The 22,367-nt window shown below is 40.9% G+C and overlaps 1 protein-coding gene across 2 annotated transcripts; it reads left to right on the top strand.

Annotated features, from left to right (window-relative positions):
- The first annotated feature begins 3 nt into the window (after positions 1-3).
- Positions 4-21,519, top strand: LOC145440393 (rab3 GTPase-activating protein non-catalytic subunit-like). 2 transcript variants are annotated; one of them, XM_080317994.1, is made up of 28 exons: positions 4-138; positions 739-812; positions 871-979; positions 1,042-1,126; positions 1,186-1,309; positions 1,809-2,016; positions 2,936-3,186; positions 3,693-3,833; positions 4,441-4,624; positions 4,988-5,183; positions 5,726-5,866; positions 5,933-6,009; positions 6,077-6,229; positions 6,597-6,724; positions 7,626-7,881; positions 7,944-8,093; positions 8,154-8,368; positions 9,208-9,322; positions 10,061-10,270; positions 11,542-11,670; positions 13,319-13,428; positions 13,489-13,665; positions 15,656-15,891; positions 18,277-18,442; positions 19,608-19,769; positions 20,065-20,124; positions 20,247-20,405; positions 20,720-21,519. In XM_080317994.1, exons 1-28 carry the CDS (start codon positions 42-44, stop codon positions 20,867-20,869), a joined length of 4,263 nt encoding a protein of 1,420 aa, XP_080174120.1. In that variant the 5' UTR covers positions 4-41; the 3' UTR covers positions 20,870-21,519. The 2 variants fall into 2 exon arrangements, with proteins under 2 accessions (XP_080174120.1, XP_080174121.1); XM_080317995.1 differs by having other exon boundaries at positions 20,604-20,739.
- Positions 21,520-22,367: the final 848 nt, after the last annotated feature.

Raw genomic sequence — 22,367 nt, forward strand, 5'->3', positions numbered from 1 at the left:
TAATAGTCTGTAATACTCTGTTGATCATAAGGAATGTGGACATGGCATGCTATTTCAAGTCTGTGTGCTGTATAGATGACGTTGCCTCTGTCAAAAATCATCTTTTCGGAACTGCCAATGAGGAGGAACTAGAACAAGGTCAGCTGCATGCATGCGCAACTACTTCATGTAGCCTATGTTGTAGCCTAATATTTTGGAACAAGAATGTACTTGATGGTATAATCATAGTGTATGTTGGAAAAATGACAAATGAAATATTCCATATCACTGAAATTATCTAAATCATAGTGAAATCCTATTTCATTCATCCTGTATTGCACATGCATCTCGTTTTAATGGCCCTTCCAAGAAAACTGACCTTTGCTATGTCCTTTGTTTATACTGGCTCAAACTGTCTGTTAGTGTTTGGAAATATTGTGGCTTGCATGTTGTTTCAACCCACAAATTAGTTTTTTACAACATCACAAATTATAAAATTATCGAGCCTCGGGTTACCTGTTGTAGTTTATTAAATTGTAACAATTCCCTATCTCCGGGTAATGGTCCGCAGGTGCATGGGCCTGTCTTTTATATTGCAGTGCTTCATCCTATGCATACGCAGAAGATTTTCAAAGGATTCCCTAAATCCTTATTTTATTTTAACACTAGGTCAAAACTTGATTAGGAATATATAATTATATGGATACAACGTTCATTTACTATAGCCTGTTTGTAATTTATTTCTCTGTACACTAACAGATGAAGAAGTGAATGCTTGGGATGAGGAAAACTGGACAGAAGGATGGGATGATCTCGACTCCAAAAAGTCAGATGTGAGTGCTTGTTAGATGGCATCTATTTCACATGTATTCACCGAGTTGGTCTTGTCAGGCAAAAGAAGACGAGGACAGCAATTGGTTGCAAAAATGCCACGTGACTTTTTCGCCAACCTATGATTTACTGGTGATTGCGTTGGGGAGAAAGCTTGTGCTTTTAGCAGGTGACATACGGTATCTTGTATAACATCTAATGAGGATGAATTATTACCTTGTTTTGTAATAGTTACGTCAAGCTCCGCAGCGCACTCTAATAACGGCTCTAGAAGGTATAAAATTGTGAATCAACTGGAGGTCGGTGACGAGCCAGAGTGAGTAGACTGGTTTTTATCATTTGCCTTGTAACTAACTGAATATCGTTCTGAATTAGGGAACATGTTACGAATGTTTTGTGCATTCCGCTTGTTTCACTGAAGAAAACCTCGCATGGAAGTGTCGATTGGAGCTGTGTTGTGATTGGTTTTTCGTCGGGCTATATTAGAATCTACACCGAGGTAATTTTCTTTGGCTTTCATGGACACGCATTGAATTCCGTTCAAGCATTTATTCGACTTTCATAGTTACCTTTGTTATATAATAAAAGAATCAATTTGGATATCAACACAGCTGTGCTAGACCTCTGGAAAAGTCTTACAGCTGTAAAGACTTCTTGCTATGTTCCATCTAACTCGAATATTTACACAGCCAAGCTTCTAAAATTCTGTTAACCGCTGAAAACAAGGTTGAAGTTGATTTAGTTGGTGCCAACGTCTGTCATGGATTTCATTTATTTTATGTATCCTGACACTATAATTATTTAGCTATGAATTTCTGAAATCTTCAAGTATTGTTGCTATCCTATAAATTCATCCTTCTTCATAATTTCCTAATTTTTCCTAATTATTAAATTATGCTGTTCTGAAAACCGTCAATGCAACGCTGAGATCCAGCAACAATTTCTTTTAAGCTTGCGATAATTTCCGCACATATACGAAATATCATATTCTAATTCAGAATGGCGATCAGCTGATATCGCAGCTGCTGCACGAATCGGGTGTAATCGAAATCAAATGCCGAACTCGGGATCAGACGGGAGTGAAAAGCAACGCCCCAGCGGATCAACCTGACGAAGTGACGATTCTGTACCAAGAAGCTGTTATCGTACTGGAAGGTTTCAGTTTGTTTCAGACTCTGAGAGCGTGCAGGAGTCAAGTTGCTTTAGGTAATAATTAGGGCAAGCTTTTGCAACTTCTTTTTACAGCTTCTGACAACTTTCTAGATACTCAGAATCTATGTACTATGCTGTTTGGAGGGATTTTATAGTGCAACTTTTTGCAACTTTTCTCTATTTTTCATTCGAAATTTTACTGCAACTTTTATCAAGTATTGCGTAAAAATGTGAAGGAGTGATTTAAAAACATGCTATAAACTATTTCTAGTGTGGTTCTATTCTCTTTGATTTGCTTAACAAAGAGCTATATGATGGGTTGGCTGTATATCACTGTTATCTATGACACAATGGCTTGTAAGCAAGAAGTCCAACTACCCCTGCCAAGCACGACCGTGTCGGAACAATATGTAAATGCATCGTTTTATTAATTCTGTCATTTAAATTTGAAATAGTTTCCAATTTCACGAACACCCATACCCGAGACCGCCGAAAATTACATTTACACTGGATCGCCGTTTTCAGGCTATTGATTTCGTTTAAGTCGCCAAGAGTGAGTTTTTCTGTACTGCCTTGGGTCAAGTTTGCAGACCTTGGGGCTTGGGATGTGTTATTTGATTTCTTTTAGTGGAGGGGTTTATCGCTATGCGGTTTGACTTTTTTGGGAAAATCATTCCCGCATTGCATAATTTTCTTGCTGTGTGCTGGCAAAAATGTCAGACCGTTAAATGACAAAGTAACAAATTTGACAGGTCTGCAGGAACTAGGTTATACGACGGAACCTTTCGAGTATCTCATACCCTAATAATTCAACAAAAATTATAAATGCAACTTTATACTGCAACTTCTGTTGAAATTAAATGCAACTTTTTAGCGATTTTAATGCAACAAAAACTTGCCCTAGTAATAATTGATGCCCTGTTAGTGCTTTACTCGTGAAGATTAATCATCGGCACGCTATTTGATATTGAAGCTACTGCAAGTGGAGGAGTAACCATCGAGCCACCGCCTCTCTCGTACAAAAAATGGCGACTCACAGGCAACCAGACATCCAATTTGTCTCACATCAGTCCAGGCGTTCTCACGTCGAACCCGTTCGATCAAATGAGGACGGCCTCTATTTTGGGCGGGTTTCAAGCTGAAATACGGGGCTCTGCGCCTGCCATGTCCTGCTTTGTGACCGTGGGATCGTCGCCCTATGCTGGTTTCTATTACGCAATTGAGGTGAGCTATGTGACATCATGCTGACCTGTGCTACTGCGGTAAAGATTGCAATGTCGGTTTCAATTTGAATTTATGGAGCTATGGTAGTAGCCTACCTTGATAACATTCCCTGATTAAATTTCGGTGATTCGGAACACAGGCAATGGTGTTAATCACGAGGAGCAATGGCTAAAATCTTCCCACATAGACCTAATGTGATATCAGTTGTAATAATATGTGTCTTGGATTTGAACTAATGGAGTTGGTGGCCGAATTTTTCCTTACGATGCAGATCTGTCCATCCGTTACTTGTAATCACTGATCGTAATTTCGAAAGATTTCAAGTGATTCAGTGTAGCTGTGTCTGTTAATGGGTTAATCTTACCTTGTGATTCAGATTCCAATTTTTGCACATGTCCAACATCCCACTATTATTTGATGAGGACTCTCAGATTTACTGCTCGTTCTTGATCTGTTTCGTTGTTGAATGTTGAAATTTTTCAAATTGACGGACATTGTTTTTACAGGGCAGTGCACAGCCTCATCTTTCTCACGTGGCTTTGGCTGTTGCCAGCAAACTCAAATCCGCGCTCTACAACTCGGCTAGTCGTTGGCTGGCGTGGGGCACCGGTGCACCACAAGAGCCGGAGCAAAAACAAAGGCCCAAAGTAAGCAACGTAACGGTATAGCAAGACTGCAAAGCATGTGTCTGCAAGCATGGCATGTGTTTGTTACCCCGGTTTTTGGTAGTTGTTATGAGCTGCTTTCACAAGCACTCCTCTAATTTTGAGGCCATATGTCCACATATGTGTATGTGTCTTGGTTCTACTTTTACCTTCTTCGAAACGATATAGAGTTGGTCAGTAACAAAGTACTTAACTACATTTCTGAAGCACTGAAGTAGTTTTTGCCAACTTGCACTCCTTACTCAACAGTTTATGTTTTCAGCCAACCCACACTTTTACTGAACAGTCTCCAATATTTTTAGGCAAAACTAAACCTAGTGTACTTACTTTTTTACTTATTTAGAACTCTCGACTATCTACTCGAGCATCAACGGTGACTAGTTTGACCACCTCTCTATATTATAGAGCGCAATAATTTGGCGATCACGCACACAGTATTTTGTCTACTGTGCAAATAACCCACACATTATGAAATTAATGTTGATAAGGAATGTAAGGTTGCCAAATATGGTGAGTCACTAATCTAATATTCAACTATATGTGAACACTTGAATTCGATTTCGACCACTGAACTTTACCTTTGCAACAGGTCGAATTAGGATCTCCGCTGGACATCCGATGCGGGTTACCCGACCCCTTGCGACACGGGAGCAATATAGTTCTCGCCCCTGGCTCCCATCTGTCGTCGTCCGCTCTGGCCGCTACGACCGACAGCCTGGGACGGGTCATACTTATGGATGTGTCTCGGGCTATTGCCGTCAGAATGTGGAAAGGTTAGTTCTTGAAATGGTATTTGACATTACAAATGTAATAACAATTATTATGAAAGCAATAGTATTCCATTAATAGATTTGAAAATGAATGCTTGGATCTGAGCGTGAATTGTGATACAGTGCTAATAGTCATGGTGAATTTGGTATTGCAAAATGTAATAACTGTAATTATTATGAAAGAGATGCATCAATATTGTATTAATACATTCAAAAATGAATGTTTCACGGAATATGTGCGTGAATTGTGGTATATGGCGCTTTGTGGATTCGGCACTCAGGACTTGATAAGGAGCCAAGTGCCGAATTCACTGTTAGCTCTTGAAGCATATCAAGCCTTTCAATATATACCTGCAATGTTTTCAGGTTACAGAGACGCGCAAGTCGGTTTCATGAGAGTTTTCGACGACGCGCATCGTCATCGTCGCGGCGACGAAGCGAAGAAATTAGTGCGACACGCCCTTTTTCTGCTTATCTACGCCCCGAGACGTGGCCTGCTGGAAGTATGGACTTGCGTCAATGGGCCAAGAGTCGGCGCTTTCAACGTGGCGAAGAATGCCAGGTACTTGAACGCCTGTTCACGGTGATCACGGATCTCATGAAACAGGCTCGAATTCGGTTATCTAGCAACTTCTAATCCCGCAGACAGACTTGTAAACATGTGCACACGCATTATTTATGCATCAACGCAGGAAACGACGTGATGCTGAATGTAGAAAGCTTAACACGGCGAGTTTGGGAAACTGTGAATGCGACAGGCGGTCAAAGTAGTCTGCTTTAGTACTCGGGCAGAAGTAATTCTGTAAAATTCTACTCTACTACAAGTAGAATTAGCAATTTTCAAGGCACGTCCATGGGCCGTACTGCTAAGTAGGTGAAATCTTCTTGAGTACTTTGATGTGAACATCTCAACACTAAAAGTTACTTTCTGCTTATGAAATCTTGGATAAAGATCTCTGTAATGACACTGAGCTCTTTTCATCCCATAATTTTGTCATTTCGCTCAATATAATGTGTCTGCTTAAGCAAATCGTGACTTCATGTCGACCAAGAATACATTGACTTTATCAGCACCAGTAATAATTTGTATCGATCATTTTACAGACTGCTCTGTAACGGATTCGGAATGCTCGGAACGAACGCAAACACAATGTCCGGCACAATCCCAAACTTGTATCAATGCTGCCTTGTCGAGGCGAACGGTAACGTCAAAGAAGTCGTGATCCCGTTTCATTTAGCTTTGAGGTGAGTTTGCTGCTGAATTATAATTATCGAAAATGATCCGTTTCTGATACGATACATCTCGCAAAGTGACGCAAACAGCAAAAAGGCGAGGGATATGCATCTGCTCAAGAAACTCAGCCTGATTCTCCATTCGAAGAAGCGAAGTTGGTGTTCCGTTACGCTTTAACTTTTAGTTGCTCTGAAACCGTTGTATTTCACAACCTATTCCAGCCGGAGAGGAAGCGGTCAAATTACTTCTGGAGATGAGAATCAGCGCCATGGTGCGGCAAGGGTTGGAGAAATTGCTGCATGCAAAAAGGATTGGCGTCGAGGCCTTCCGGAACTCTTTGACTTCTGTGCAGGGTCGTTTGGCGGAAGGCGGAGGTTCGTTTTGACTAGAGTGATGAGTGATTATAACAGAGGGGGTTAAATTAACCATCGTTGGTAGTTGAGTAGATGTAAGAGTGATGTCGTAAATTTCTGCTCGAATACAAGTAGAAGTGACGATTTCTAATGCCCACCTAATCCTAATGTTAGCCACATGTCAATGGGTATTGCTGTTGAAATTACTCAACGTGAGATGCAACTCCAGTTGGTCTTCGTTCTAATAAATGTTTTTGCGAGTGATAATTCCCAACAATTGTATAGCATGGATCCAGTATTATAATGTTAAGCAATGTGTGATAGTGCTGACATTGATAGAGATCCCTTGCTCAGCTCATTTTCGCTATAAAGGAAACATGTGTTTCAGCTCTGCGGAAGCCGGAAAGCGACTTGTGCAAATACTGCGAAGTGCAGCTCGGTCTTATCGACTTGTACGAGTCGTTTCGAAAGATGAATGACAACTCGGTGATGGCAGAGTCGGTTGAATTGACAAACGTAAGCTAACTTCTTTCACGAATGGAAAAAGTGGCTCCGTCATCGCTAAGCCAAATCCTAGATAGTGGACAGGCTTTTGAAATTTTGTGATGCATCTCAACAGTTCTCAATATATAATGCGTGATGGAAAATTGAGCTAAGAATACAGACAGGGTTTGAACTACTGTGATAACTACACTCGTTGAAATGTAACGAAACCAACAGATAGCTGGGTTATGCTCAAGAAAATTTTAAAAATGCGACCCCCCTTTTGCTCTGTACAGCGCTACAGTTAAAAACGTCATCCTTTTTCAGAGTACTTGTGTAGGTTTTGCTTGCTTGTACCTCTTACTTCAATGGTTATGTTTTTAAACTACTTCCACTTCTACCTGAGCAGTATTATAAATCAAAGTTAATTTCTTTTGCACTTTGGATATTGAAACGTAGGAAACATTTTTGGGATAAGTTTGTATCTCTTTTGTGAGTAAAATCATCAGAAAAACCGCGTGAAATAGACCCTGAATACATTTTCGAAGATTGCACCTGTTTGTGGTTTCATTAGTCATTTGGTAGGAATCACGATGGTACATTTTGCAATTTCGTAAGCAGCCACCACTGGTTGTTATCCACTGCGTATAAAGTATGCGACACTTTCACCAAATTTGCTTTTTGAAAGTGCTTACTCGAGTACTTTCCAATTTTAAAGTAGTTTTGACGTGCCTTTGAAATTGCTACTTACACTCGTAATTGTGTAGGAATTTACATCATAACTTCTACTTCTACTTGAGTGGCAATGCCGACCGCTTTACTTTGGCCTCTCTCATGTACTGCGTACATTGTATGTACCTCTTTAAAATTTGGGCTTCTCGTGAAGTCTTCCTATATGCATAATGTATCGGTACAGTTATAGACGTTATTTCAGGTCGCCAACGTGGACGAGATATGCAATCGACTTCACATGACGCGAACGGAAGCGGAAGAAGGACTGGCAGACGCGGCCCGTTACCTGGCACTCCGCCGAACACCGAAAGTCTCTTTTCAGGGTGACGATAAACCCTGTTTGGATATCGCAGAGTTTTTGGACGCCTTCTCTGTTGTGGAATCTGCCGATAAAGACTCCGAGAAGGGTTGGAATGCGGTTTTGAAACCGTACAACGTGAACAAATATCTAAAGCTCGGTATAAATATCCATCGGCGTCGTAGCCTACTTGATGTGTAACTAACCCCCTTTATGTTACAGGTGCATTTATCTTCCATTCGTCTCTTTTCGGATCTACCTCAGCCGAAGATGTATTGTTTACAATCAACAGTAACATCGAATTAGAACCTCGCCTCAAATTACGACTACTTTTCCACTTCTGGCTCAATCAGTGTGAACCGATCGCAAATAGTGAGGCGTTAAGTTATCCTCCCGAAAATTCACATCTCAAACACAAGGTTTGCTTTTCAGATTTAGAAAATTCGATAAAGACGCTGTACAGTTACGTGGACTCGTGCTGTAAGAAAATCATTGCTTCTAACGAAAACGAGGAATGTCAATCGCTGTGGCAATGGATGCGGGACGAGGTCTGTGCGCCTTCCGACAATTGTTTTGCCAGTTACGTTCTGGCTCTGGTGGCGAGAGGCGTAGCGATTGCGCGCAATGCTGAGGAAAATAAGGAAGAGGTACTTTGCTGTTTGTATTTTGAGTGTTTTCAGAGTTCGTTAAAACTGTGTGTGTTACTCGACTGTAAGTCGCAGGTGATTAAAGTATTCAGTGTTATAGTTGCTACTCGAGCGGTTTGTGGTGCAAATGGTGTGAATTTCTAGTACATTACAAGTAGAAGTAGCAATTACCGAGACATGTGAAGACTATTTCCCGCGGTAGTTAAAAATGAAAGTCCTCTGTAGCACTCAAGCAATCAGCTTAAAATAGTAGATTAGGTCAGGTGTTCACATACTTTTAGTGGTTAATTGGAGGTTGTCACTTTCGGAATTGCAAGTTGTGTCTTCGCGACAAACGCAAAGTGACTAATGACGCAACGAATTGGTGAAATCTTTGAAAATATACTCAGTTCTTATGATGAAGGGGCTTACGACAGTTTCACTCATAAAAGGGACAAACACTGATCACAAAACTACTTTTTAAAAGCCAAAAGTGTAAAAACCAAGTAGTTTTACGGTTGCCTTGAAACTGTTCAAGTAGTCTGTAAACATAACCAAAGGAATAAGGTAAAACCTACTTGAGTAATCTGAAAACGTAACACTACTTTGTTACTCACCATCTCTGGTGTAATACAAGTAATGCTGCCCGAAACAGATCGAAAGTGCCTAGTGCCAAGCTTGAAAAGGAACCTTTGTATGATTACTCTACCGCGAAGCTTCATAGTGTAAATCGACGCTAGGCTTGCGCAACATGTATCTGCCTACATACGCATCTGATCTGGAATCTGAAATTCTCCGTTCAGCTCTGGTCTAGAGCTCTAATTGCGAATTTATCTCAACAAATTCCACGGCTTTCACAGGAAAGCAGCTCGGATCTGGAAGGTTGGGAGAAGATGAACGTAGATGAAAAAGAACACACCAGTCCCCCGTCGTATCGGGACTCGTGCGGCGACAGGAATGCGCGCCGTAAATCAGGTTTGACTCCACCGTTTTAGGGTTTTGGCATCGTTGTATGGTATTTGAGTGTACGACGCAATGAAGGTGACAATTGAGAATGTGATTTCGCATCCCTAAATCTAACCCAAACCTCACCCTCTATCTAACGCTAACCCGACTCAAACCATAACTGTAACCCAGATACTTCAGTATCGTATGCTGAATTGCCGCATTCCAGTATGTCGCATTATCATAGTATGTCCACGGACCTCATCCACTACCTCAAGGCTGACTTGAATATTATTTGAAGCAGAATTTGCCCAACTTCACCTGTCACGGTGTAGCCATCGAAACTGTTGCGCTTGAGGTGGTCAGTAGTGAAGTAATTCTACTTTTCTAACGTACCTACCTACCTATCTGCTTGATGCTCAAGCGGTTATATTTTTTAACTACTTCCTCGGCTAATCGGACATTTTTTGGCAAAACTAATCTCTTTTCATATTCTTTCTAACAGTAAAGTTGTTTTGGGATAAGTTTGCGTCGTTTTTATCGTGATTTTGTGTGAAAATTCATCTTGCAATTCCGAAAGTAGTTGCCGCCGATTAACTGCTGAAAGAAAGTGAACCCTGGACCGATTCTACTGTTTTAAATTACTTGCTTTTCAGCCCTCAACGTTTTCTACTTCCGCTTGAAGGAGTTTTGAAATATCTCGGGAATTGCTAGTTCTGTGTGTGCTCGAGCAGCAATGCTGACTAATTTAACCATCTCTGATCACAGGCGACTGGGAAACCTTGTGGATCGATGTGGAAAAATGGAATTTGCTCGTTTCGCAAATTCAGGACTGCATTCTCATCAACGCCGCTATTTCTTTGGGACACGCTGCTGCATCAAAGGCGTCATCCGAAAAAGAAGAAAAAAGCGTCACGCCGTTAAACGAACAATACAAAGAGTCCGTCAGTGTCAGGGACTTATTGTCCAATGGACCAGGTACATGAGATCGGTGATTTTAACTTTGGCTGTTTTAGTAGAGATGTCGGTACTAGTCAACTCTGGCTGATGACATCATCACTCCTACCTACGATTGAGAGAGCTGTCAGCAGGAGTGGTCAGTAACGAAGTACTTCTGTTTTTTTGGAGTACTTGAGTAGGTTTCGCCTACTTGCTCGATTGGTTATGATTTGAGACTACTTTTACTTCTACTCAATAGTGTAAAGCTTTTCCGCAAAACTAGGCCTATTATATCTCCTTTTGTACTTGAATTTTTACTTCTGCTTATAATTGACTAGAAATGTAGAACGTTACTTACACTCGAGTACAAACTACGACCGCTTTAACCCACTCTGATCGTCAGTATTGCGAGATAGATCTACGAGGACCACAATTCAATTCTTGGTAAAAATGTTAAAAACTTGTAGAGCTTCTTGGAGGTACAGAACTTGAATATACAATTGAACAGTATATTCATATTGAAATGAACCCAAATATTTTTGGCTGACACTCGTCAGGGATAATCGTCAGCAACTAGCAGAATATTGGAAAGAACATTGTATATCAACAATCGTATCACAAAATATGACGTCACCAGCATGAAATTTCCAACTAGAGACCGTTCAATGTACTATTTTTAAGTGGTACACAAACTTGACAGAGTTTTGGTTGGTCGACTCCAAGGCACACAAATGGAAGTGTGAACGGCCCCTCCCGACGACGCGAAATCTGTCGTCTCGATAATTATTCGCACAAATCGGATTATCCAACAGATATTTGCAGATGGCAGAATTTATGGCCTTTGATCGCTCGGCATCAAGCTTGAGCGGATGAGTCAAGGGTGAGCTTTTCACCGAGCGGGATGCACGTGTTCTGATAAATCTGGGGAATTTTGTGATACGATTGTTGATATACAATGTTCCTACCAATTCTCCACTAGTTGCTGACGTTTACCCCTGGCGAGTGTCAGCCGAAAATATTCAGGTTCATTTCAATATGAATATACCATTCAATTGAAAAACTTGTGTATCCCAAATTGCAAGTACGGCTGTCGGATTTGAAGTACCAGTTTCTTACTCATCTGGAGTTCTATTGTAAATGAATGAAGTTGATTCGATTTATATTTTTTTAATTTACGGTCGCTGATTCGAAATTCTAGTCGAAACACTTCCCATTTTGATATCGAGTTTATCGGTTAACATACTTCATATTGGTATCAGCTACAAGTTTTCATACCGATTGTACTATTTTTGCAACTATCCGTGTTTCAGGTTACATGGCAGAGGTCGTGTCGCATTCTTTGTGCCAATTGAATATTCCTGCATCGTGCGTTGAGAAAGAGAACGACGAAGGAGCGTCCAAACACTCGCAGTTATCGGAATCTCAGCAGCAATTTGTGGGTGAGATTTCAATTTATGATATTTTGGGTCAATCCCCTAATGTTTGCGACCTGATCAACTTGTGGTCCATGGGGAACACTGATTTTTTTCTTCGGGATATGTACAATAGGGCTGTTCAAAAATAAACTTTTTCTTCAGATTTCACTGGCTACTTGATAAAATTGTTAGGTTGGTGAAAACAATGCTGCACACCAACTTTGGCTCAATTCCAACCAGTAGAAGCGATATTCTTGCAGTAGAAAGTTTTGAATTTATTTATCATTAAAAAACAAAAGAACAAATTTTCAAAATTTTTCTGTCAACCCCATAAAATTGTTAGGCTGTCAGCAAAGATGATGCACACCAAATTTGGCTCAATTCCAACCACTAGTAGCGAAGTTATTGCAGTATAAAAATTTCCAATTCCATGATTTTATAATAAATAATTAAAGAGTTAGTCACCGTAAATGCTATTTTATTCAAATCCAAATTTGTATACTGCAATAACTCCGCTTCTAGTGGTTGGAATTGAGCCAAATTTGGTGTGCATCATCTCTACTGACAGCCTAACAATTTCATGGGGTTGACAGAAAAAATTTTAAAATTCATTTTTTTGTTTCTTAATGATAAATTCAAAACTTTCTACTGCAAGAAAATCGATTCTACTGGTTGGAATTGAGCCAAAGTTGGTGAGCAGCGTTGTTTTCACCAACCTAACAATTTTATCAAGTAGCCAGTGAAATCTGAAGAAAAAGTTTTTTTTGAACAGCCCTGCTGTACAATCTGCCAGTTGATGGATATCCTTTTCTTTTCACGCCCTCTCCCTGGTTTTGAGATATTGCTCCATGTGCTCGAAAGACGAGTAATTTTATGGGTAACATAGGCCTGTAGGCCTACCTGTAATTTCAATGTTAAAATTTTTGAATTTTCGAATTTAAGTCCACAATGGTCTCTGGTCCGGTTCTATACTATTACCGAGAAAACCATTACCGAGAATGGACATTACCGAGAATGATCATTACCGAGAATGGACATTACCGAGAATGGACAACGTCAAGAATATAGTTTACTGGGACTGACGAAGTCGAGAAATTTATACCTGAGCATCGATACCGAATGTGGCAACGCCGTGGTGCACACACACACACTTGTTCATAGTGTTCATGTGCATAACATGCCTGCATTGCATATATTGCATTCTCGGTAATGTCCATTCTCGGTGGTGTCGATTCTCGGTAATGTCCATTCTCTGTGGTGTCCATTCTCGGTAATGTCCATTCTCGGTGGTGTCCATTCTCGGTAAAGGCATTCTCGGTAATGGTTTTCTCGGTATTGACCGGACACCCTCTGGTCCTGCTTCTTATCCGATGTACCGGTATTGTTAGATACGATCACGTCACTTTGATTATTTGAAATTTCTTGCCGGTGACGTTGTATTTTGTGATACGTTTGTTGATATACAATGTTCTCTCCAATTCTCTATTATTTGGTGACGATTACCCCTGATGAGTGTCAGCCGAAAATGTTCGAGCTTATTTCAATATGAACACACTATTCAATTGATTATATTATTAATTGAAAAATAATTAGTGTTCCCTATAGATTCGACCTAAACTAACCCGAAAACAAAAACGCTCATCGATGAATTTTTCTACTCTCTACATTGTAGGTTTCTTGCACAATGTGCTGTTCTCCAAATTTCCGTACTCGTTAGCACCGGACTGTTTGCATGCTCACAGCTTTTGGGAGCTCGTGGTGGAATGGAACAGAGACCCGATGGTGACTTGACTATCTGCGAATACAAATTTACAAATATCAGTGATCTTAATTTTGTTTTAGATGATTTCACACCTCAAGCGTGGCATTGAACATTTGAAACTAATCCACGGGGACACGCATGCCAGACACGGGCTTGCTTTGATGTCGTGGAAAACGTTTGTTGCGAAAAGATACGCGGCTCTTTTGAAACTGGTGGAAAAAGTGGGGAAGGCACCCAAAGACAGGCTTTGTAGAAAGGTACAGCTTTTCGGCGACTAAACATCACTAGCATTAGATTATATCCTATAGTATTTCACATTGAGTATACCCAGGGTTGTAACCAAGTCACAAGGTCCTAAATCACAAGTCAATTCTACTCTTATGGTTTTGACCTCATGTCAAGTCGAGTCATTTTCAATTCGGTACCGAGTCGAATCTGAGTCTAAGTCAGGGTTAAAAGGTTCGAGTCTGGAGTCAATGTTGAGACTCGAGTCCAAGGCCAAGTCATTGTGTTCACTGTTCATTTCAGAGTTCAATCCTGTTCCAAGTTTTTTTTTACAACCATATTTGGGTGATGTTATATGCTTCGCATTCATAATAGAATTGAATAGTATATTCATATTGAAATGAACCCGAATATTTTCGGCTGACACTCGTCAGGGGTAATCGTCAGCAACTAGTAGAGAATTGGAAAGAACATTGTATATCAACAATCGTATCACAAAATATGACGTCACCAGCATGAAATTTCGTGAATGAGAGAGCGTTCAATGTACTATTTTTAGGTGGTACACGAACTCCTTTTGTTGACAGAGTTTTGGTTGGTGTATTTTGATAAAAGTCGACTCCAAGGCACCCAAATGGAATTGTGAACGGCCTCGCCCAACGATTCGAAATCGGTCGTCTCGTCTCGTTCACAATTCCATTTGGGTGCCTTGGAGTCGACTTTTATCAAAATACACCAACCAAAACTCTGTCAACAAAAGGAGTTCGTGTACCACCTAAAAATAGTACATTGAACGCTCTCTCTTTCATGCTGGTGACGTCATATTTTGTGATACGATTGTTGATATACAATGTTCTTTCCAATTCTCTACTAGTTGCTGACGATTACCCCTGACGAGTGTCAGCCGAAAATATTCGGGTTCATTTCAATATGAATATACTATTCAATTGTATATTGAAGTTCTGTACCTCCAAGAAGCTATTCATAATAGAGTAATTTTCCTCACTTTACACAGCATCTGGCCCTCTATTACCAGCACGAGTACTGATAGACGATACACCAAACATGTGGCAGCTAACTATTCAAAGTTACAGCGAAATGCCTGTCTGGGCCGTCCGGGTCTCGAGTCATGTGACTTGGTCGACTCGATGCATAAATTGTCTCAATTTGAGTCGAATCACCAAAAATCGTGACTCGAGTCATTACAACCTTGAGTATACCCCGTGAGCAGTATTCTCAGCGACTCATATCTTCTTGGTAGTTAAGATAGAAATGGTATGGAACCAAATTTAGCGAGGTCTCTAACATGCAGCAATGCATGCAATATATGTGATTGGTTGGAGATTGACTCGGGATCGGAATATTTGTTGCGACTTGAAATGACTTCTCTCCTACTTTACGTAAATAGTATTTTGAGTACGATCAATTACTATTTTGTCCACCGCATTTCATAAAAACGTGTTATCAGACACAGTCAAAGTAAACCGTGGGGGTACTCGAGTAAAAGTAGCAGTAAATCCGTAGATATATACTCAATTACAAGCAGCAGTGGCAATTTCTGAGAGGTTAAAACTACTTCAGTAGCAGTAGAAAGTGGAACGTCTTAAAAGTACCCAGCAGTTAGTTTTAAGCGATAGATTTGATCGAAGGGTCGCATACTGGAGCAGTTAATCGGATATGGCTAATTTAAAAATTGCAAGATGTATCTTTTACTAACGCAAAATGAATAGTGTGTAGAATCTTTGAAAATACATTCAGTCACTGTGGTACAGGGGCTGTTGCGCGTGGTTCTTATGACAATTTCTCTGATAAAAGTGATGCAATCTTATCGTAAAACTGATCGTGAAAGTGAAAGTGTGAAATATTGTTTGTTTTGCCTAAAAGCTGTGTAATTAGAAGTAGAAGTACTTTGTTACTGACCAACTCTGCAGATTATGCATCCAATCACTAATACCGCCCTTAAAACGCACAGTATGTCCAGTCAATGTGCAATACACGTTCAACGCGCCCGTGTTATCGCAGGAAGTGAGCATCAGCGACGCGCTCATGCCGCAATTCTGCCAAGCCTGCACGGACCTGCTGCAAGTGATGGCGGATTCCGAGCCTGTTCTACAAAACACGCGCGTCAAGCAAGTCACGCCAATGGCGGCGGAAGACTGCTGGTCGAATGTCGAAGGGAAGCGCTCCATCATGGACATCGCGAGAGGCCACGCGTGCGCTAACGTCGACCTCATACAACAGCACATGCACGCAACCTTGTAAGTTTTCATAACAAAATTTACTCGCGCCAGTGGCGAAGACAGGGGGGTAGTAACAGAGAATCTTCTACCCCCTTTCCAAGCTCGACTCTACCCCCTTTAAAAAACCTGATTGTTCTCTGGGAGAGACTAATCTGCTTATCCCTTATTCTGAATCAGACTGAATGCATTCGCATATTGTTCAGATTGTTTTTCTTCACTGTTACTTACACTTACAGTGTTTCAACGACCTAAATCTTTATAATTAACGACACATCATACTAGGTTTTGCCTCCACATTCAGTTATCAATAGCGCACCGAAATTTGTTTGCGATTCCCTTCCCCCACTGTTTGAGTAAGTCATCATTCACATATCTGTACTGAATAGAATAAAATCTATCTAAATTCATATTTGAATATACCCTAACTGGCATATGTTTGTGCGTATAGAGACGTTGAGCAAGATGATCTGATCCTTGTTGCATTGGCATTTTTACATAAATTTGAACCGATTAATCTATTAGCACTTGGAACATTGTCTGTTTTCTACATTTTCCTCTTCCCACTATGTTTTTCGACTTCTTCCACTTTTGATCTACTCTATTCTTTGGGCAAAAAACTTAACCCTTGAATTTAGTAAAGCAGAAAGTAGTTTTGGGGTACTCTTTTTTTGCTTTCATGAGTGAAATTGTCACAGTAGCTGCATGGAATAGCCCTTTTATCGCGGGAACTGAATGCTTTTTCGTAGATGGTAACGGTTATAGTGTCATTAGTCGTTTTGCACTACTCGTGAAGATACAGCTTGCAATTTAGAAAGTGACCGCTCCCAACAAACCGCTAAAAGTATGCGACCCGTCTACCATATCTACTTTTTGACACTAGACTAGGGTTGCCATACGTCCGGAATTTCCCGGACATGTCCGGAATTTCACTGTTCGAACTTGCGTCCGAGAGGAATTTCTAAAATATGCCCAAATGTCCGGAATTTTGCAGGCTGACGTAGGCTCATAATTTTTTCGTGAATCAACATAATAACATTAGTTTTGGGAATATTTATGCTACATAATATTTTTCTTCGCGCTGCACGCGATTTACTATCAGATTTATTAATTTTGTTATTGGGACAGCCACGTACCACCCTCGCAAAAACTGCAATAAAATATAGATAAAAATAACCTTCATTTACTGAAATAAGCCTAATTGTAATTGCAATTATAGGAGAGCGGTATATTCCCAGCGATGGTTATAAGGCCGTTTAAATTCTTTATTCAAAGATAGTGGTTCCAAACGTGGCGGTCGTTTGCCTTTATTCTGGGGTTCGCGAAGATGCTGAACGTAATCAGCATCCAAAATAGCCCGTGAGTAAGTCAGGGCAAAGGTGTTGACTTCTTTTAGTAATCAGCTCGTCAAATTTTGATCTGGGCCACGGAACATTTCAAATTGGAGATGGAGTCGCGACCATAAAAGGTTTTGAACCAGAAACCACTGGTTGCGGGGTGCTTATAAAGCTCCATGGTGCGCACCGGCATAAGGCTGATAAACAATCTTATCGGTCCGACATGAACATAACTTAACGATGTACAATTACGCTCCTTGTATTTTTGAAGTCATTATCCTCCACAAGCTCTACCGCTAACTCTGATCATGAGGGCGGAGAAAGGAACAAACTAGTGATATGGAAGAACGAATATTAATTAGAAAATTCATTAAAAATATTTAACGACCAGATGCAAATAGAAACCAGATGCATATAGCAAGCTCCCCCACCAGAAATTGCATCGATAACCCTATGGTGGCCCAAAATCATTGTTTAGGGCGGGAAGAGGCTGAAAAAATGTGGTTTCGGTCCCGGTTACACAACACACAGTCACATACTCCTGAACCTCTGGTCCATAAGCGAAGTTTTGCTGGTGTGACGTCATATTGAAAGACAATGTGCTCATAACTCATTTTGAAATCCACTAGTGGGCGCTAAAGAATGTCCGGAATTTAGGTCACAGAAATATGGTAACCCTACACTAGACCTACTTTTCGTTTGAGACCTTTTGAGACTTGAGAAAATAGTTTTGACTTTCTCGGAAATCGACATTTCTACTATTAATTCAGTATGAATTTACATCGTTACTTCTCGAGTACTAATTTGACCACCTGTGCTTAGCCGGCGCCGGATGAGTTGATTACGCCTGTGGATTTGATTGCAATATCCCGCCTACACTGATTCGTGTTTTCAGTTTTCATTTCCCACACCCACACCGGCTGCTTCCTGTTGAGATTTTGCATGTAAATGTTGATCGCGCGTCAACAGCACTATCCTGCGCCCACTATCCTGAAATCTTTCCTTGTTCCAACGTGCTATTTAAACATACGCCGATGACGTCACCGTTCCGGCATTTTCATGCTTACAGCATCCTGCACGCCACGATGGAGTTTCTGATTCGAGGCGTTAAACCGCTGTCGGCGCTTTTCGACCAGAAAAGCAGATCTTGCCTCGCTCTGGATCTCACTACCAAGGACCCTGCGTTACCTGATACGAATGCGACGCCCGCTGAAGTGATCAAGACCCGACATCAGGTGATTAACCTTTTCTTCGTGAAGACTTTTCAGTTTTAAAGACATGTAATGAGGCTTGGTGAAAGAAGTCAGGGTTTATGCTCTAATAGAAGTAAAATTAACGCTGTACATTCTACTACTCAATTGCAAGTAGTAGTGGCAATTCTCAAGACGTGCCAAACTGCTTCAAGTGGAAGCAGAAAATGAGAAGTTTTGAAAAGTACTTTTGGCAGTTGATCGGTGGTTTCTACTTTAAAATTGCAAGATCATCTTCGTGACTAACACAGAATCACTGTTGTCGCTAAAATCAGGTACAATCTTCATCAGCAGTTACCGTGATTAGCTATTTCACACGGTTCTTATGATGGAAACTAATCTCGAAACGTTTCAAAATCACAAGTGTAAAAAGGGCGTAGCCGTGTCTAAAAACTGGTCAAGTAAAAGTCTAAAAAGTCGAAAGTATGTATTGCAAGTTGGCAAAACTTACTTGAGTACTTTAAAAAAGTAGATCTGCATTGTCACTGACCACGTCTGCCCGCAACGATATCTCACGTCGGGGCGTTTCTATATTACAGCAAGTTAATATGATGTGTATCACGAGCCTAGGTGGTAACGAAGGGCTTCCACATTTTCTGAGTCCGAGTAGGTTTCAACTGCTTTCGTTACTTACCCGAGCGGTTATGTTTCCAGACTGCATCCACTTATGCTTGACAGCATGTGAAGCACTAGCTTTTGACGCCCTGAACTTTGTAAAGTTGAGAGTAGTTTTTTGATGGGTTTGCGTCGCTGTTACCGGCAAGATTGCCATAACATACGTGCTGCAATTGATACTGTGTAGCGACGATTGAATATGTTCACGTCAATCACACCAGTTTGTAGTGTGCACTTTAAAAACTACTTGAGTACTTTTCAGATACTCTCTACTTGACTTCAGCACTTTCACTGTCTGCAACGTGAAGTAGTTTTGACACGTCATCCTTTACTTCCGCGTGCAATCGAGTAGAACTTGACCGCATTAGTTCTACTTGAGTAACATCGCGGACTGTGCCAACCATCTACGATTACAATTCTATTCGCGGCTCTAAATTCCGTTTTAATCGCACACCTACAATTGTCCGCTCTGTCTACGTTATGTCGTTTTGCCAAATTTCAACTGTTATGCTAATCTCACCTTTTCTCTGCGCAGTTCCTCCGAAAAGTTGCTTCAGGCGCAGTACAAAAACTCGCGGCAGCCGTCAATGGCGAGGAAACCCCGATCATGTCCCGCAAAGAGGTCAAAAACGAAATGGAAAGCTGGCTGGAAACTGTGAATCACGTGGCATACGAGTTTCAAGTGGAGGAGCATAAGGTTGGGATATTTATTTTGCGATAATACCGCTGCCTGGTCCAACTGTCCTAAATGGAGAATTTAGCCACGGCACGATAATTTGACGGTGGTTATGCTGAGCAGGAAGTCGTGATATTGACTCGTTATGCTGAGAAAAATTGCAATCTCGTTTTTGAGCAATACCTATGCCATGATCTACCAGCACCAACACATTAAGCGTGTGGCTGGGTTATAAAAATATATCTGTAACCACGTTTTTATTAACTAGACTAGTAACAAGAGCTCAAATATTTTAAATTCCTCTTCATTTCGACAGATCAAACTGTACGTTGCGGAAGAAATGTTTAGGAACGGCGTTGACAGTCTCGGTTTGGAGGTAATTACAACTTTTTAACCCAAGTTTCCAGATGCAATGTTTTCTTTATTTAAAATGCTACTGAAAACTATAAAACCGCAAGTCACAGTTTATCGGTTGGTCACCTGTTTCATCATTTTCAGATCTGCGCCACCATAACGGACAAAGATGTACTGGCGACTTCCCTGGTTCTCATCATCGGCCAGAGAATATCTTACATTTTGCTGCGATCCAGCGCGGAGGAGAGTCTGCAAATGATGACGTTGATGTCCACAACTGTCAGCACTTGGATCAAGTCTCAGGTAGTTGAAATTTGAAGTAAAATTCCATGCTAGCCTTGTGCACGTAGCGTTCTTTGCACATGGAAGCGTTTATAACCATTTAGTGATCGGGAGTGATGATCGCGCACCAGGTTGGGTTATCGTGAATGCTGTGACCCGAATCCGAACGGATATGAAATAGAACCACAGGGTATAGGTGTATCATGTACTTCTATTCAGAGCTGGGGACAGTGTTAAATGATGCTATACAAGCAGTAAGCACAAGTGGAATTGAGAAAGAAATAGCAAATCTTCACCAATCGCTCTCGTTAACACGTTTTTATTGTGGTACTCAGGACTGTGGCGCTCTCAAACGACCCGACGTTCCGATTAAAGACACCGCGGCCCTCGCCGGACACGTTTTGAACATGATGTCGGAGAGGAACTCTTTGCACGGCATCGCGCAGTCTTTGAAAGGTTTAACTGCAAGCCTGTCTTCGAGATGACTTGGGCTGAGCCAAAGATATTGTTGAATTCGGTATCGCGTTTGATCTGTGCACTGTAGCTAGGTTGAGTTTGTCCATGGTCGCTGTCACGTGAAAAGCTCAACGGTAATATGTCCCCTGTGTCAAGTATGCTCTCTTGGCGTGCGAACGAAAAGGCGTGTTATTAGTCTTCATAATGGATTGTGTTATTTTGCCCCTATGGTTGACAAGTGGCATGGAAAGCCAGTGTTCTTTTTTGAAATATAGACTTTAGGGAAAGATTTCCAGTTTTCGATGTTAGATACCGTCGGTGACCCTGCATCACTAAAATTGTTACTTGAATTGATCATGATCATTGAAAATAGTTAGCTTTCATTGAACAGTATTGAGTCCGTGACGTATTTTCTAGCCCTGGGCTGGATTGCTGATGTGCTTAAACATGGTTACAGTCAGTGTGAATTGCTGTGAATGACACACCTTACCAATTCTACCCAATTCTTATGGCCACGTATTCATTTGTTGCAAAATCCGAATCTGGCATTGTTGTGTAAGGGGGACTCTGTAACTGAATTATTTTGCCGATCGTTGCTAATTTATTTTCATGCGTTAGATTGGATGTATCTACCTTCATTACGGTATTACTTTGTGCAATAATACAGCTTCTAAACTGGTCTGCGATTTTGGATGCGTATTTCATTGCATAAGTTGCTAGTGACGTACGTCTCTAGTGGGGGTACAGTGTACAGATTTTATCAGTCCTACCGATGTCACAGATGGCAACTTAACGAACAGCGTAGACTCCTTTTAGTCGTGGAAAGATTACCCGCAGGTGTAGCGTGAGAACACTACTGTGTTTACGGTTAAATCCAAGATACCGATATCACAGCGGAAATCACATTGAGCAACATGTGCAGTAGAAAAGTCCCCTTCGTCAGGGTATTTGCGTGAATGGTCACTTCATCCGTATTAGCTACGTCACGAATTCATCCTTGTCATTTTTAAAACAGCTTTGTCCAGTCTATTCCTATGCCCATAGAAGGCTAAATAGTCTGAAATGGTAGGCTGGCGATACTCACTAGGCCAGCGGTTCTCAACCGGGGGTCCGCGAGACCTCTAAAGTTTTAGAATGGTTGATAACCTAATTTTTATTCTATTTTTTAATTTGAGAAAGCATGAAGCAGTTTCGCACCACAACTGCTGAAACCTCATGACTCATATCATCAAAATGTTGTTTTGTTGGGGTTTGTGGAAAAAATAAAAATATGGAGATAGTAACGTCAATCAGGGTGACTTCGTAATGTCTGCGAAACCTTTTCGATATGAAGTTAGCAGTCGTTTGAACAGTCGTTTGAAATAAAAATTTCCGAAGTATTTCCATAATTTGTCGCAATGCAGGGAACAGCTTCTTGGAGGTACAGAACTTTAATATACAATTGAATAGCATATTCATATTGATATGGACCCGAATACTTTCGGCTGACACTCGTCATAAATCGGACAATGATATACCTACTCTTAA

This window comes from Botryllus schlosseri, chromosome 6 (assembly GCF_051294905.1).
Source record: "Botryllus schlosseri isolate E-star chromosome 6, Bs_hap1, whole genome shotgun sequence".
Lineage (NCBI taxonomy): Eukaryota > Metazoa > Chordata > Ascidiacea > Stolidobranchia > Styelidae > Botryllus > Botryllus schlosseri.

Coding starts and splice junctions, on each gene's coding strand:
- LOC145440393 (XM_080317994.1), top strand. CDS start 42: ATGGCATGCTATTTCAAGTCTGTGTGCTGTATAGATGACGTTGCCTCT. Junction 6,230..6,596: donor TCGTTTGGCGGAAGGCGGAG/GTTCGTTTTGAC, acceptor CATGTGTTTCAG/CTCTGCGGAAGCCGGAAAGC. Junction 9,323..10,060: donor GAATGCGCGCCGTAAATCAG/GTTTGACTCCAC, acceptor CTCTGATCACAG/GCGACTGGGAAACCTTGTGG.